At 42.5% G+C, this 18,706-nt stretch overlaps 2 protein-coding genes across 4 annotated transcripts in view; one reads left to right on the forward strand and one right to left on the reverse strand.

Moving 5' to 3' along the window:
• LOC138850954 (tyrosine-protein phosphatase Lar-like) overlaps positions 1-18,706 on the forward strand; it is a 654,087-nt gene that overhangs the window by 280,495 nt on the left and 354,886 nt on the right. The gene's annotated exons all lie outside the window — the stretch shown is intronic.
• LOC128704839 (neural cell adhesion molecule L1-like) overlaps positions 1-18,706 on the reverse strand; it is a 66,633-nt gene that overhangs the window by 17,653 nt on the left and 30,274 nt on the right. Inside the window, exon 4 of one of the 2 annotated variants that reach the window (XM_070104392.1) lies at positions 1,218-1,377. The exons of the other annotated variant lie outside the window; for it this stretch is intronic. Within the exon in view, the coding sequence (XP_069960493.1) occupies positions 1,253-1,377 (125 nt within the window). The 3' untranslated portion in view covers positions 1,218-1,252. Of the gene's footprint in view, positions 1-1,217; positions 1,378-18,706 lie in introns of those variants that run through there. 2 annotated transcript variants of the gene reach the window in all.

Below are 18,706 nucleotides of genomic sequence, written 5' to 3' on the forward strand. Positions count from 1 at the left end.
CATACGGTTTATAAGCTGCTTCTCCGCTCATCTGCCGTATTCTACTCAAGATTGATGGACTGAACACATCGACTCAAGGTTGAGGGACTGATTACCTCATTCTCCTCCTGTTCTTGGCAATATAAACACAAATGCAGTATAATGTGATCCTTTATTGACTACGTTTCGCCCACACAGTGGGCTTTTTCAAGTCACAAACAGAACTACCTGGGGTGGAAGGAACGCGAGTATTTATAGTCCGGCTGAGGTCAGGTGAAGAATGCTGCATCTGATGATGTACCGAGTTGGGTTGTAGAGTCTAAAAACTTGGGTAGCTTGGAAAGGAGACTGGACAAGTTTGTGAGCAGACCTTCTACAGTGTTCTTATGTGGGATAGCGATGAAGAAGTTTCTTGGCAAGTGGTTCAGCTATGTTATAGAAGCCACTATTCTGGTTGAAGTTGTCGGATATAGAAATAAGTGATGATTCCAGGATTCTTCGGTATTGAGTGTTGTCTTCTGTGGCGATAAGTCTTGAGTTTCTGTAGTTTATCAAGTGGTTGTGTGAATTACGGTGTTGTACGCAGGCATTCCTTGTGTCGTCAGACCTGCTTGCGTATTGGTGTTCTGAAATACGTGTTTGGAGGTCCCTTGATGTTTCGCCCACGTATAACTTGTTGCAGTCATTACAAGGGATTATGTATACCCCTGCAGAGGATGGAGGCTTGTCCTGCCTACTACTGGTGATGTCCTTGATGGTCGTGGTTGTGGAGGTAGATACTTGGAATGATGTTTTGGCAAAGATGTTGGAAACATGTTTGGCAATGGAGTTGGTGGGAAGGACTATGTATCTCTTCTCGGCAGTGTCTTCTCTGGGTGTGTTGAAGATGTTTAGTGCTCGCCGTCTGCAGTCTCTGATGAAGTGACGAGGATAGTGGAGTTTGGAAAATACCTGTTCAATTATAGTGCATTCTTCCTCAAGGAACTCGTTGCTGCAGATTCTGAGTGCACGCAGGAAGAAGCCTATAATTACACCACGTTTGGTTTTGGTGTCGTGGTGAGAGTAGAAGTGGAGAAGATCGTTTTGGTTGGTGGGTTTTCGATAGACTTTAAAACGAAGTTCGTGGTCAGCTTTGCAGAGTAGAACATCAAGGAAAGGAAGAGTGTTGTCGACCTCTTCTTCAAGTGTGAACTGGATTGAAGGCTCGACCTGGTTGAGCTTGTCTTGGAGAGCTTGAACGTTGAAGCGTTTAGGAGTTATGAGGAGAATGTCGTCAACATAACGGAGCCAGGTGACAGACGAAGGAATAATGGTGGAGAAACGTTCGGCTTCTAGATGTTCCATGTATAGGTTCGCTAGGACTGCACTGAGTGGCGAACCCATGGGTAGTCCAAAAGTCTGTTGAAAGAGGTGATTTTCAAAAGAGAAACACGTAAAGCCAACACATAGTTCAACCAGGTCGATGAAGTCGCTGGCTGGAATGGGAAGATCAAGTGAATCGTCAATTTTCTTGCGCAAGAGATCGATGGCTTGTTTAGTAGGTACTTTAGTGAATAGGGAAGTATTTTATACCATTTTATACCATTTATCTCCTCCTGTTCTTCAAGTTTCTCCTATGTATGGACTGATGAAGCCACTGTGTGGCGAAACGTTTCCTCAATAAAGATACCCAAGAGTTGCACATGTGTCTAATTTATCAACATAAGAACCTAAGAAATGAGGAACATTGCAACAGGCCTACTGGCCCATACTTGGCAGGTCCATGTCAGAACCAACCCACCAATAGAAAAATTTGCCCAACCCATCCCCAGAGCCACCCAAGCAACAAGCCCCAACAACCCCCCCCCCCACCTATCAACGCACAAGTTCCGCTCAAATCCATCCCCTCTCACTCATAGAATACAGAAAGAAGGAACACTGCAGCAAGCCAACTGGCCAACACTAGGCAAGTGTCCGTCAAACCCAGACCCACAAGTAAAACCACCTGCCCAACCCACCTTCTACTCCATCCATGGAATAAGCTTTGATAACCAGGGCACTATTAAAAATTGTACTGAGGGTGCTGAAGTACCTAGTCCATCACCAGGGTACTGAAGCACCTGGTCCATCACCAGGGCACCGAGGGAACTGAAGCACCTGGTCCATCACCAGGGCACCGAGGGAACTGAAGCACCTGGTCCATCACCAGGGCACTGAGGGAGCTGAAGTACCTAGTCCATCACCAGGGTACTGAAGCACCTGGTCCATCACCAGGGCACCGAGGGAACTGAAGCACCTGGTCCATCACCAGGGCACCGAGGGAGCTGAAGCACCTGGTCCATCACCAGGGCAACGAGGGAACTGAAGCACCTGGCCCATCACCAGGGCACCGAGGGAGCTGAAGCACCTGGTCCATCACCAGAGCACCGAGGGAGCTGAAGCACCTCGTCCATCACCAGGGCACCGAGGGAACTGAAGCACCTGGTCCATCACGAGGGCACCGAGGGAACTGAAGCACCTGGTCCATCACCGGGGCACCGAGGGAACTAAGGCACCTGGTCCATCACCAGGGCACCGAGGGAACTGAAGCACCTTGTCCATCACCAGGGCACCGAGGGAGCTGAAGCACCTGGTCCATCACCTGGGCACCGAGAGAACTGAAGCACCTGGTCCATCCCCAGGGCACCGAGGGAACTGAAGCACCTCGTCCATCACCAGGGTACTGAGGGAGCTGAAGCACCTGGTCCATCACCAGGGCATCGAGGGAACTGAAGCACCTGGTCCATCACCAGGGTACTGAGGGAGCTGAAGCACCTGGTCCATCACCAGGGCACCGATGGGGCTGAAGCACCTGGTCCATCACCAGGGCACCGAGGGAGCTGAAGCTAAAAGCCTGCTCAGCACCAATTCCTTTTATGAATATGTAAGTGGGGAGGTCTGAATATGTCCTCTATTGTGACGCCATTTCTGCTTGCAATATCGAGCATTAGGTCAGTCCGGTCATTGTCGTAGGCAGTTAAGATGGAGTTGTGAACATGCTTGGCAACAACTGTGCTTTTGGTATGAAGCTCAGGAGCCCAGTTGATGGTGAAGCCAGCCTCAGAGAGTTTAGATCTGATGCCTTTAGAGCAGGTTTTATAGGAAGTTGGGTCAAGTCGAACCTTAAAGCCAGAGTTAGTACTGAACACGCTAAGAAGAGGGGCTTGGGTGAGGCTAAATAGGATTTTTGGGCAGTCAATGGAAGCTTTGTCAGGTTTAGAGTAGGTTAGAAGTAGGGTACAGTTCGCATTTGGGTGAGAGACATTGTGGACGACATACAAGGCAGCAACAAGTTATGTTATATATTAAAAAAAAGGCTGGTTGCAGTGTCAAAAAACATAATAATTGGCCTATCTACACAAGAGGCCTGGTCTCAGACCGGGCCGCGGGGGCATTGACCCCCGAAACCCTCTCCAGGCAAGAAACACAGCAGGGCAAGTACGTGTGTAAGAGACACACACACTTGCCAGGCTCTTGTGAAGTAATCTATCGAAGGCTTTACTAAAATCCAAATAAACAATATCATATTCTTTATCACTGTCTACTGCCTCAAATGTTCTATTGAAGAATGTCAGTAAATTTGTCAGGCAGGAAAGACCTCTTGTGAACCCATGCTGAAATTCATTAATCAAATTATGCTCTTCAAGGTGACTTCTAATAATGTCACCTATTTTTTATTCTAATAACTTGCCCACTATAGGTGTCAGGCTCATTGAGCAATAATTTGAAGGAACGAACTTATCCCCAGATTTAAATATAGAAACCACATTAGCCATCTTCCACAACTCTGGCAAATTACCACGAAGGTGAAGGAAAAAGTAGGACCTCTGAAAATTGGGAATTGACAGCTGACGGATAACGAACTGGAAATGTGTTCCATATTTGATGACTATTTTTCGTCAGATTTTACACAGGAAGACATAAATGAGATTACAGAAATTAACAATTATTCAGTTCCTGATGAATTCATATTAACTAACATTACTGTCACGAGGGACCTGGTTATCAAACAGATAGACAAACTGAAGCAAAATAAGTCCCCAGAGGCCGTCGAGTTGTTTTCCAGGGTACTTAAGGAATGCAAGATGGAACTTAGTCAGCCATTTAACGAGTGTGTTTAATGCGTCCATCCTTACTGGTGTTGTGCCAGAGTTGTGGAAGAAGGTTAATGTGGTTCCTATATTCAAATCAGGGGATAAGTCCAGTCCTTCAAATTTCCTTTCAATAAGCCTGACATCCATAGTGGGCAAGTTACTAGAATCAATTATAGCTGACATTATTAGAAGTCACCTTGAAGAGCACAACTTGATAAATGAACCTCAGCATGGGTTCACTAGAGGTCGTTCCTGCCTGACAAATTTACTGACGCTCTCCAATAGAACATTTGAGGCAGTAGACAGTGATAAAGAATATGATATTGTTTATTTGGATTTTTAGTAAAGCCGTCGATAGAGTACCTCACAAGGGACTCTTAAGAAAAATAGCAGCTCATGGTATAGGAGGATAGAGCCATGGCTTACCAATAGAAAACAGAGGGTTTCGACTAATGAGGTCAAATCTGAATGGGCATTAGTGACTAGTAGCGTTCCACAAGGATCAGTTTTAGGCCTTCTCTTGTGCATAATTTACATTAATGACCTTGATGATGGGATTACGAGTGACATAAGCAAATTTGCTGATGATAGAAAGATAAGCCATATGATTCATTCTAAGGAGGATAGCAATGAACTCCAGGAAGTTTTGAAATTAAGACACTTGTGCAACATCTGGGTATCTTTATAGTAGACGTTTCGCCATCCAGTGGCTTTATCAATACAAATTCTAGGACATAGCTTGAAGACAGTAGGACTATATACAGAAGATGAGGTAATCAGTAGGAGTAGGTGCGAAGAGCACCGTAGTCGTGGTCTTCAAGGTATATCCTAGAATTTGTATTGATAAAGCCACTGGATGGCGAAACGTCTACTATAAAGATACCCAGATGTTGCACAAGTGTCTTAATTTCATCTTGTCGGTATTATATACCATTCTTGCACATCTTGTCAGACACTGCAACATCATGGAATCTTGGTTCTGAGGACATGTACATAACCTTCACGACTACAACAACTACTACTACAACTAACCCATCTCTTTGAGAAGGACCTACTTCCACTGGGGAATCCCACCTACCAGTGACTATGCCCTCGCCTGCTTCACCTGACGTTACTATATAAGCGCCAGGCTCCTTGCTTCTGCTTCAGAATCTCTACGACTACGGTGCTCTTCGCACCTACTCCAAGGTTGAGGGACTGATTACCTCATCTTCTGTATATAGTCCTACTGTCTTCAAGCTATGTCCTAGAATTTGTATTGATAAAGCCAATGGATGGCGAAACATTTACTATAAAGATACCCAGATGTTGCACAAGTGTCTTAATTTCATCTTGTCGGTATTATATACCATTCTTGCACATCCATGAGGTTTTGGATAAATTAATGTCTTGGCCTGAAAAATGGCAGATGAAGTTCAATGTGGATAAGTGTAAGGTACTAGTCCGTGGTGGTTTAGAAAGACACACGAGCAAATACTATGACACATTTATTAGAAAACTTTTCAGTCCTGGTACCTAACATACAGAGGTAGAAAGACACTATATATAGGCGGAGAGTGAAGTGTGGGTGCGCCACTTACACCTCACTCTCCGCTAGCAGAAGACATCAGAACTCTGTACATCAGTTCACACACTCAGTTCATGGAGCTCACTACCTTATCACTAGATAGGCACATGGCTTCTGCCGAAAAGAAGAGCCCACGATGCTCGATAAACACCACAGAGGACTTGGATTTGGAAATGTGGGGCGCAATTCTAGTGAAGAAGTTGCAAGACCACTCCGTGTCATCAGAGGAAGAGGAAGAGCCAGCTCACATTGTAACAGGTCTGGCAGTTCCAACCATGGAGCAAGCAAATATGGAAACAGGGGAGGAAATAAACACCCTACCCCCCGAGAACCAAGAAGGATGAATCACTGTGGACAAAAACAGGAAGTGCCATCCGTCCAAGGATCAGGCAAACCAGCTCGACCGACTAGGAAAATTCATGGTGAAGTCTTATGGGGACCACGGAACCCATTATGGCGTTGTTTCATACCTGGAATTGTGACACAACCTGAAGTTCAAGATATGGTTCAACAAGGAAATGTACACCACCTTGGAGAGAGTCATGAAGACAGATCACTCCTTCACCTAAGAGGAACTGGACTCTCGGCAGAAGATCACCAAGGGTGTAGTGACGCGATACCCGCTGATGATGCCCATCGAGGCAGTAGCAGTTCACCCCAGTGTGGTGTCAGCTCAACGTCTCTAGGCAAAGATGGCAAGCAATGCTCCAACCCGTCAGGTCCTCATACAGCATGTAGGACCGGTACCATCCCAGCTGGACCTCGGTTCTTGGGGCAGGTACGACGTCAGGACCTTCACAGCAGAACCAGTTTGTTGTTTCAAGTGCCAGCATTACAGACACCTGGATGCACTCTGTCCGAACAGAGTAATCTTCAGTGTCTGCAGCCAGCACCAACCCTACCAAGCTGAGAAATGCATTGCCACCCACTCCACAATGCCTGAACTGTAGGTAGAAACACCACGCCTGGGATCCTCGATGCCCCGAGAGGCTTGCCTGAATTCAAGGAGCCTGGAAGACGCCAAAAACTTGGCAGCAGGCTACGACAGATCATCACTGTCAGTAGACGATGGGTACAGAGAACCCTGCCATACCGCAGACCTCTCATCAGGTCACCCAACTCAATGCCCAGGAATTCCCAACTCTTGAAGCCACAACCAGGCGTCATGGTCAGGAGCCTCCGGCCCCCCTTCCTCAATGAACAAACAAAAACAAGAGGAACAGGAGGCGTCAACAGGGAACATCTCATCAACGTGATCAGCAGACGGCACTAAACAAGCCCCCATCGGCTATAACACGACAATGCAGGCACTCCTTACCCAGCACAGCTACTTTGCAGGCTCCCCTGGCACCTCACCAGCAGATGCCAGCTACCCAACCTGGTATACAGCAACAGACTACGGTGCACACTATAAAGAAATCCAACCCTCAGCAGTTGCTACAGACCACATCAGCCCAGGTAATATCCACTGCTTCGAGCCCAGTGCCAACGCAGGTCTTCACAAGGAAGGATCTCGTAGCACTCATCAAGGCGTTCATGAATATTATTTGCAACACAATCAACTCCATGGAACAACATAGTATATTCTAGCTCCTGAGAGTGTGCTTACTGACCGAGGAGGAGACGGTGGACGCCATGAATTTGCAGGTTCTCAGAGTGGGCAGGGCTCAGTCCCCAGCTCAGGAAACAACAGCAGTACCAAACCACATCCTCAAGGTCCAACAATGGAACATTCATGGCCTGAGGGGCAAACAGCGCCTCTTGCTGGAGGCAGTAATTCGGGATCGGGTTGACATCGTCTTTCTACAAGAAACTCTGACTGCCCCGACTATCTGCCCAAGACTATCCGGTTTTGCTGGGTATTTTCGGCACATGGACGTGGGCGTTCACTGCAGAGGCACAGCTGTATTCGTATCCAGTACAGTACCTCACGAGGTTACAGCCAACCCTGTGGACTGTGGGGAGGACATCGAGGTACAGGCCATCCTTGCACACATACCTGGGACGCCCATTACCATCTATAACATCTACAAGTACCTAAGACAAATCTTCGACATTGCAGAGCTCGCGCTAGCACGCACTGGGTATATTATTGTGGGTGGAGATTTCAATGCACATCACCCAATGTTGCACTCTCACTCAGCAACCAATGCTGCTGGCAGGCACATAGCAATGCTCCTACACGATATTCCAGAGGTAAAGTTGCTAAACAACGGAGACCCCACACACCTGTTGGGTAGCTGCCTCGACCTTACCTTTGGGACAAGAAAACTCGCAGCAAGAGCCGCATCCTCACCTTGTCAGTGACATTTTGCAGTGATCACCACCTTCAACATCAAGAGGCCTCCCACAGTTGTTCTGCCTCCTAGATGGGACGTAAAGAGGGCCAACTGAAAGGTGTTCCAGGATTATATTCATGACTAGTGGTCCACATACACTCTATCTGAAGACTGTGATACGGCTGAACAGGAGCTAATCACTGTTCTCATCCAGGCAGCAGAGTGCACAATTCCAAAGAAGTCCGCAGGACGCACTCACAAAAGAGACTGGTGGTTCTACAGCGATGAGGCGTGGGAGCAGAACCACCGCATTCTACAGCGATGAGGCGTGGGAGCAGAACCACCGCATCAACTCGTTTAGGAACCTATACAGGCATAACCCTATGGCAGAGAACAAGAATACTCTGAGAGCCATTGTGCAGCATGCCTGCAGAGTCTCAGAGTAAAAACTGAGAAATGGCTGGAGTGGTGCTCAACATTCGGGCATCACACCACCTTATCTGAGATATGGGGCAAGCTCAACATAGCAACTGGCAAGAGCAAGCCGAGGCCACCAGCACACCCGAACCCATCCCAGGAAGCTGACAAACTAGTGGAGCTTTTCACTTCCAGGGGAGCCTCCACTCAGCTCCCACAGGACATCCGGAATATACAGACGGATCTTCTGCCACAACGCCAGTTAACGATACAAGCTGCATGTGAGTCGGAAGATATGACTGATGAAGACCTCACAGACTTGGAACTCTGACGTGCCATTAAGAACACAGGTGACACTGCCCCGGGCATCGATGGAGTTATGTACTCTATGATTGCACGGGCTTGGCACAGTGGATGGGAGGCCATACTAGACGTCGTAAACAAGTCGTGGAAGGCCGGGACACTCCCAGCAGCTTGGAAGAAGGCTGCCATTGTACCAATTCCAAAGCCCAAGGACCCAGGCAGTATGAGACCCATATTGCTGACCAGCTGTTTAGCCAAGACTGCTGAGAGGATGGTGTTAAACCGTCTCCTATAGAAACTTGGACCCTCTCATCATCACATATTTGGCTTCACCAAAGGAGTGGGTACAGAAGAGTGCATAACCACCATACTAAGCCAGATTGCTGGCACAATATGCTTGAGTCACCTAGACATGAAAGAATGGGTCTGTGCACTCAGTGTGCGCACTATAAAAAAAATCTGGGAGCACTTAGTACCTTGTGGGAGCACCAGTTCAACTGAGCACCAGCTAGAGCAAATAGTGTGGTAAACACCAGTGATTAACTGACGCCATGTCGCATTAACACTTCCATTTTAAGAGGAAAGTAAAAATAGGTTAGATAAATACATGAGTGAGTGTGGGTGAGTGTGAGTTGGACCTGACTAGCTTGTGCTACTAGCTCTGATGTCATGCTCCTTCTGACCTGACTAGGTGGGTCATTTGTCTTAGCTGGAGGGAGTGTGACATGTACCTGCCTCCTATGTGCCAGTAGGCCTGCAGCAGTGTTCATTCTTTCTTACGTTCTTATGTATTCGGCAGGCTGGCACACTGGCTTGCTTTGACTGTCTCTCTGTTTATATCTCTGTCTGTCTATATCTCTATGTGTCTATATCTCTGTCTATATATCTGTCTATCTATATCTTTATCTATATCTCTGTCTCATATGTACACATAAGTATAGCTATTATACATAGTGGCTAAGATAATAAAAAAAATTCAGGCAAAGACAGACAGACAGACAGACAGACAGACAAACATAGATAGACAGAAACATGTTCGTGTGTATCAGTGAAAACAAACAAAGCCAGGGTGTCCCGAGTGCCCATTTATCAAATATCACCGAGATGATAACAGATGTTGTAACACGATTCTTCAAGGAGTTTGATATCCTATACTCCAGGCAGAAAGACAGATAAGCAGAGACAGATGGACAGATAGGCAGGCAGAGAGATAGACAGACAGACAGGTAGATAGACAGAGAGACAAGACATGTTTGTATGTAACAAATACAGCCAGGGTTATCTGGAGCATTGGGTTTTTATCAAATGTCACTGGGCAGTCTACAGTATAGGGATGCCTTTCATAACAACATGCTTCAAGGTATATGCCAGAGTATGTAAAACATTGTTGGGACCTATAAATACTCTGTATATATTTCTAGACAACAGTAAATAACCCAGGCAGGTGTAAATGTTCACCTGTCAGTGTGATTGTGACTATTTGAGCACTATTTCAGTACCTAATATTATTGTCACAACAAAGATTAGCTTTGAAATTACAAGAACTATTATAAATTGTAATTATCAAAACATAAAATATATATAAATTAAAATAAAATCGAGAGAAAAAGGTATATCAGCAACACTTTTGCAAGGAGCAGGAGTCGATGTTTCGACAGTTGAGCGTCCAGAGCCAAATTCACGGTCTTATATCTCGGTCAGTACTGACCTAAATTTTTTTTTAATTCTATAACATGTAGAAAAATGCGCTCTTCTTTTTAAAAGGAAAAAAAAAAGATTTTTTTTTATTTTTCAAAATATTCGGAGCGCCACGCCAGTGAACGTTTGGACAGTTAATGTACTCAAGAGTGATTACTATTAAACATGCATCGCATATAAACATTGCATGTTTTTATATACTATGTAACGTGTTTCATGTATAATTTTGAAGAAAATATCATAGATAGATTAATTAAAATGTCTATATTAACCTAAAGTAAGGCATTTAATGTGCTCAAGAATGATTATTATTATGAATCCAATGCAGCCAATTTCCGAAATGGTGGCCAAGAACTGGGATAGAATTTCAGCCACAACAAAAAAAATGGCCAAAATCCGAATTTGCCGATATCCGGAATGGTTGATAACCGAGGGTCCACCGTACCAGTGTTCTTGCCAGACACAGTTTGTTTCTTGGTGAGGACCTTTAAATTAATGAAGATATATAATAAGGTGGATTAAGCAATTAATATTTATTGCAAATTAAAGACCTACCTATTGCCGCAGAATTAATAATTTTTTATTATCAGCTTAATTTTTTTTATCTGGTTACCAGATAATATTATCTTTGAGATTATTATATAAATAACTACACAATCAATAGTGCAGACAAAATGCAAATATTATCAATCCGTTTGAAATCCTCATCAAGCACTGTTAAATTGTAGGAAGTCCCGATATATATGAGAGCAGTTCAGGTTATTCCATGAAAGATACACTGCTGAAAAATACACTGCTGAAAAATAAACTGCTAAAAGATACACTGCTGAAAGCAGTGTATCTTATGCTGTGAGATTAATATATGTGTGAAGTTAATATATGTGAGATTAATATATGATTAATATTATTGTGCCCACGAACGAGTGATATTGATTAATAACAACACTGTGACTAGCCAAGGACTCGAACCCATGTATGGTCCAGTGGATTAAGGCGTCATGAGCTTTCACCCACCATGAGGCAGGCCAAAGCAGCATGGGTTCGAGTCCTTGGCTAGTTGCAGTGTTATTAATGATTAATATATATGAGATTAATGTGAGATTAATTATTGCGACCCCTGAACAGGTCACAATGTATATAATGTATATTATCTGCTCTTATAATTTTATATTGCTTATATTTGCGATATTAGTTAAATCGTTAATATATTGCTATATATTATTATTTGACTTAGTTATGTTATTAGGTAGGATGTAACATTTATATATTATTCAGTGTTCATTGTCTAACTAGAGTAACTACCAGTTCTGCTTGTTTCGCTGCCGGCTTCTGTATTGCTGGGCAGTAGCAGTTCATGGAGTCACATGACCAGGGGGGTGATCACACCTCACCTGAGTGAGAGCAGTCTGTCCTTCGCTAGCTCTCACTCGGGAGATAGCTCTCTCTCTTCTCTGTTTGGCGTGGCTTCCAACAACAGGTGTCTCCCTTGCTGGCCTTGTTGGATGATCATCTCTGTAGCTCTCTTGTTGTTGGTTCTGTGCAACTCTGTTCACAGAACATTAACTAGACTTAGTGATTTTCGACGTTGTACTGAGGTTGTGTGTCTCATAGATGCTCTGAGAAACTCAGGTCCTGAGCTGTAGCTTCTGACCTAATTTGTACTGGTATCTGTGTACTGTCACAGTAGGGGATTTTCTAATGCTGAACTTAGATTCAGTAGTATGGGAGTTTTGTGACTTTTGTGGAGGATCTGCAGATGGTCCCTACTTATTGTCGTTATATTATCTCCTTGCTCCTGATTTTGTGTCGCTGTTGCTTGTTATATTGCTGTTCGACTTATCAGTCGTATTACTGTTCAAGTATGTTGTTCTGATTGCCAGGTTAGTCAAGAAGTTACTTTATGTGAGGACTTTTAGTCAGTCACTGGTTAAGTCTAATCGAGTCTTGAGACAGCGAACTACTTAGAGCACTTACACACATACACAGACTTGTACATATTTGTATTATGTTATTAAATGCTAACAATGTACCAGACGGTACTTAAAAGCCATAAAGATGTGATATGTGCCTTCAGCACAGTACTACTGTACACCAGAGAAGTGATTATTTTGATTTTAATTACTTTAATTTACTTTGATAATATACACCTAGACAACTTTATTGTTATTAATAAACTTAAGTTTTTAATGACTTTAGTTAGTAGCCTACCAGTTGTAATCATGAAACACTATTGAATCTTACTAAAGTCTAATGGATAATTGGGCCAGGATACTGACTACTTGTTACAAAAACCCAGTAACTGGCTGGATGCTAGAAGGGCAGTCCTTTCTAATATTCACTGGAGATCTCTATGCTTATTAGATATCACATTTTTTTGTAACATTAATATAAGTGTAATGACTTCTGATGCTTCAAATCCAAACTTAGATGATATTTCTGATATAATCACCAGAGATGCAGGTGATAATATGTTAAAGATTAATTAATCAGGAGTTGTCCACAGATCAGATGGCTAATAGTTTTCTAAGGTATTTCCAGAAGTTCCAAGTAGAACCAACTCTGATGAACATAACGAGGAACTGTTACTGAATATTTATAAGGAAGATTTAGCCAGTACCTGTGCATTTAAAGTTTGTCTTTGGCAGACTTTCTAAACTTGAGGTCATTGAACAGTTCACTTGTAAGTGGATTATTTAACCTAATTATTAACTTAAAAAATTCCCTAGAATTTAGATGTCCTAATTTAATGACCAAATTGGATTGCAAACCCATGTAGGTTATTGATGATGGCTTTTGTTAATTTGCAAACTGTTGCTTCTCCAAACTGAACAAAATTCAGCACAATACCAAGTTCTTTTATGCATTGATTCTGAGCAATACATAAGCTTCCCCATCCTATAAATGCCATATAAAATATTGTATTGTGCCATTTAGACTTTCAATGTACCTAACACTAATGAAAAAGGTACTTAAAGAACTATGAAATATACATTACTATTTTGAAAATATCTGTATTATGAATCCTTTTTGGAAGGATAATATTAATTCTCTCTCTTCAGTTTTGCAATGACTTCAATCTCATGGATTAACTGCAAAGTTGCAGAAATATTATCTGTGAAAAAGTCAAATAAGTCAAATAAGAAACTTTGGATACATCCATTCTGTGTTCTTTACCTGTATCCTTTGATCCAGTAAAGTTTCTGGACAGAGAAAATTTTGAGAGGTTTTCTGGGAACCATCAGCTTCTATCGAAAGTTTTTACTCTACTTAACTAATAAAAATTTTGCCTTTCAGAGCACTTTAAAAAGATTACTAAAGGACCTCTTGTTAATTCACAAACTTCACTTAAAATTTTCAACAAGCTGAATTTAATATTTTCTAATCATACCATACTACAACTTCATGACATCTCTAAAATAATTTGCTTACAACAGATGTTTTTAATTCAGGACTGAGGCTTCGTACTATTACAGTATTATGGCATTGTCACTTTTCCTTCATCATTTGCGTCTAAAAATTGCTTCCCAGAGAGTCAAATTATTTGACTAAAGAAAAAAATGTTATTTCTTTGTTTGTGGCATGAAACAGTTGGAATCCTACCTTTGTAGTAAATCTTTTATACACGAGAGTACACTTTTCATTAGTCGTGTTGCTAAGAACTTCCCGAGCATGAGAGTACACTTTTCATTAGTCGTGTTGCTAAGAACTTCCCGAGCACGAGAGTACACTTTTCATTAGTCGTGTTGCTAAGAACTTCCCGAGCACGAGAGTACACTTTTCATTAGTCGTGTTGCTAAGAACTTCCCGAGCGTGAGAGTACACTTTTCATTAGTCGTGTTGCTAAGAACTTCCCGAGCACGAGAGTACACTTTTCATTAGTCGTGTTGCTAAGAACTTCCCGAGCATGAGAGTACACTTCATTAGTCGTGTTGCTAAGAACTTCCCGAGCATGAGAGTACACTTTTCAATAGTCGTGTTGCTAAGAACTTCCCGAGCGTCAGAGTACACTTTTCATTAGTCGTGTTGCTAAGAACTTCCCGAGCACGAGAGTACACTTTTCATTAGTCGTGTTGCTAAGAACTTCCCGAGCATGAGAGTACACTTTTCATTAGTCGTGTTGCTAAGAACTTCCCGAGCATGAGAGTACACTTTTCATTAGTCGTGTTGCTAAGAACTTCCCGAGCACGAGAGTACACTTTTCATTAGTCGTGTTGCTAAGAACTTCCCGAGCACGAGAGTACACTTTTCATTAGTCGTGTTGCTAAGAACTTCCCGAGCACAAGAGTACACTTTTCATTAGTCGTGTTGCTAAGAACTTCCCGAGCACGAGAGTACACTTTTCATTAGTCGTGTTGCTAAGAACTTCCCGAGCACGAGACTACACTTTTCATTAGTCGTGTTGCTAAGAACTTCCCGAGCATGAGAGTACACTTTTCATTAGTCGTGTTGCTAAGAACTTCCCGAGCATAAGGTCTGAGTACAGGGGTTTAGTACAGGAAGAGCATAGACAATGTTGGTTTGATTCACGATATCAGAGTATCATAATTGCAGACAAACTACAGAACGAATGGGGTTTGAACCCATACCCAATGAGTTCTTCACCTCCTACCTAGCTACCTGGAGTCTACCTGGAGAGTATTCCAAGGACCAACGTCCCCACGGCCTGGTCCATGACCAGGCCTCCTGGTCGATCAGGATCTGATCAACCAGGCTCTTACTGCTAGACATATGGTGGGAGGATGCTGAACAATCTAGGCCCCAGGGAAACTTTTTGTTTTCTCTTAGTTTACCACTGCACACCTACTTTTCACTGGATGTATTTTGAACTGCCTGCCAGTCTTTTGCTTTTGTAGGGAGTGATTTCTGTGTGCAGATTATGAATCATTCATTCTAGGATTTTCCAGATATAGATTACGATATCTCTCTCTCGCTGGCACTCCAGTGAGTACAAGGTGCTTCCAGGCATTCTCAGTAGTTAAGGTGTTTGATGGAACTTATATGTGCAGTAAAGGGCCTTTGTACATTCTCTAGATCTGCAATTTCACCTGCTTTGAATGGAAATGGTAATGTACAGCAGTATTACTTCCTAGAGATGACAAATGATTTAAAAAGGATCATCATTGTCTTGGCACCTCTTGTTTTGAAAGTTATCATCCTATCATTTTCTTCATAGATGTGATAGTGGCACTGTTGTGATCCTTGAAAGTGAGATCCTCAGACATAACCACTCCCAGGTCCCTCACATTACTTTTCCCTCTCTATTGCATGATTAGAGCTTGTAGTATATACTCGGTTTTAATTACTATCTCCTCCAATTTTCCATAATGGAGTAGTTGGAATTTGTTTTCAGTGAACATCATATTGTTTTCCGATGTCCATTGGAAAACCTGCTATAAATCTTCTTGGAGGTTAACCAGGCCAGTGCATAAGTCACCCTGCCAGCTGCCTCTAATAAGATTCATCCAACTAGGTATATTTTTATTCACCATAGGAAGGTTAGCATGGGCCCCACTGTCACCACAAATTTACATTTTCATGGATGAGTATCCCACCAGTGTGGCTGTGGCTAACTCTAGCTCAAGCCTCCCACCCTCAAAGCCGCTTTCTTGACTAACAAAATCGTAATAACATGATTTCAAATAAAATACGGAGGGGACTTTAGCTCACAACAGCCACGCTGGCTGGAGATGCATCTGTAAAAATCTGTATATGTTTTCACAGGGGTTAATATTAACTTCCCAAAGGTGTATAGTAATATACCTAGTTGGATTAATATTATTAGATCCAGCTGGCCAAGTGGTTAACACACTGGCCTGTGAGTTTTGGGACTCACTTGCCATGTGTTCAAACCCCACTCGTTCTTTGCTTGTTTGATTCATGTGGCTTTAGAATGAGTTTTAGAATAAGATGGCGCCTCTGTCTTGGGAGGCGCCATCTTGTGAGGGGCGCTGTATTATGTTTTGTCATTCTACAGTCTTTTTTTATATTCTAAAAGGTTTCTCTTTTATTTTTCTCATTTGTTATTCACCTATAATAGGCCTGCAGTACACATGAGCATTATAGTTAATGTTGTTATTGGAATTTTCTGTTGTGTTGAAAGCTCCATGTCACCCTACCCCCACCGGCTTAGGCCAATGACCCACCTAGTCAGGTTACATCCATTGAAGGAAGGAGCATGACATCAGAGCTAGTAGCACAAGCTAGTCAGGTCCAACTCACAATCACCCACACTCACTCATGTATTTATCTAACCTATTTTTACTTTCCTCTTAAAATGGAAGTGTTAATGCGACATGGCGTCAGTTAATCACTGGTGTTTACCACACTATTTGCTCTACATAAGAACATAAGAAAGGAGGAACACTGCAGCAGGCCTGTTGGCCCATACTAGGCAGGTCCTTTACAAACATTTGACCAACCCAATTTTCAATGCCACCTAAGAAACAAGCTCCGATGTGCAAGTCCCTCTCAAATCCAACCCCTCCCACTCATGTACTTATCCAACCTAAATTTGAAACTACCCAAAGTCCTAGCCTCAATAACCCAACTAGGTAGACTGTTCCACTCATCAACTAGCTGGTGCTCAGTTGAACTGGTGCTCCCACAAGGTACTAAGTGCTCCCAGATTTTTTTTATAGTGTGCACACTGAGTGCACCGACCCATTCTTTCATGTCTAGGCGACTCAAACATATTGTGCCAAATTTGAAGGAATGAAAAATATAACTTTGATCTACGTTTGGAGTGCTATGCGTGCAAACGTAGATCTACGTTTGGACAGTTTAAGGGTTAAATAACGATCTTGCTACAGTAATATATTAATTCAGTTTCACTTTTAATTTTTATTTCTGACATGAGTTTTGTTTTTCCAGAAATATTTTCTACACTGGCAACCCGCTAACACTCTTGTCCTTGATACCTTCCCAGGTGACCAGAGGAATGTATTGAGGGAAAGGCAGCATAAATAAAATGTTTCAATGTATATAGAACAAAAGTCAGAGATAAGATAGGTCCCCTTAAAAATAACTATGGGCACCTTACTGACAAAGAGAATGAAATGTGCTCGATTTTAAATAATTATTTTCTCTCGGTTTTTACACAGGAAGACACTAATAATATTCCGGTAATTAATTTTTATAGTGGGCCAGAAGAAGATAAATTATGTAACATCACAGTCACTAGTGAAATGGTTGTGAAGCAGATAGACAGACTGAAGCAAAATAAGTCACTGGGTCCTGATGAGGTTTTTTTCAAGGGTTCTTAAGGAATGCAAAATGGAAGTCTGTGAACCATTAACTAATATTTTTAATTTATCTCTTCAAACAGGTGTAGTGTCTGATATGTGGAAGATGGCTAATGTAATTCCTATTTTTAAAACAGGGGACAAGTCGTTACCGTCAAATTACCGCCCAATAAGCCTGACCTCAATTGTAGGCAAATTACTAGAGTCAATTATATCTCAGATTATAAGAAGCCATCTCGATAAGCATAGCTTGATTAATGATACTCAGCATGGATTCACAAGAGGCCGGTCTTGTCTTAACTAATTTATTAACTTTCTTCAGTAAAGCTTTTGAGGCTGTTGACCACAATAAAGAATTTGATATTATTTACTTAGATTTTAGTAAGGCTTTTGATAGAGTTCCGCACCATAGACTGTTAAAGAAAGTGGCAGCTCATGGCATTGGGGGAAAAGTGCTCTCGTGGATCGAGTCATGGCTCACTGACAGGAAGCAGAGAGTGTCCATAAATGGAGTTAAATACGAGTGGGGATCAGTAACAAGTGGCATTCCACAGGGATCAGTCTTGGGCCCATTGTTGTTTATAATATATATCAATGATCTTGATGAAGGAATTGCTAGTGATATGAGCAAATTCGCCGATGACACAACGATAGGTAGGATAATTGATTCAAACGTAGATGTTAGGGAACTTCAGGAGGATTTAGACAAACTATTCTTGGTCAGAAAGGTGGCAGATGCAGTTCAATATAGATAAATGCAAGGTTCTGAAGCTTGGGAGTCCCCATAACCCTAGCACTTATAAGTTAAATAATGTAGAATTTAACCATACAGATTGCGAAAAGGACTTTGGGGTTATGGTAAGCAGCAACCTTAAGCCAAGACAGCAGTGCCTAAGCGTACGTAATAAGGCAAATAGATTACTGGGATTTATATCAAGAAGCGTAAGCAACAGAAGTCCAGAGATCATACTGCAGCTTTATACATCATTAGTAAGGCCTCACTTAGATTATGCAGCTCAATTCTGGTCTCCATATTACAGAATGGACATAAATTCGTTAGAAAACATTCAGCGTAGGATGACTAAATTAATACATAGCATTAGAAATCTT

Source organism: Cherax quadricarinatus, chromosome 91, assembly GCF_038502225.1.
Source record: "Cherax quadricarinatus isolate ZL_2023a chromosome 91, ASM3850222v1, whole genome shotgun sequence".
Lineage (NCBI taxonomy): Eukaryota > Metazoa > Arthropoda > Malacostraca > Decapoda > Parastacidae > Cherax > Cherax quadricarinatus.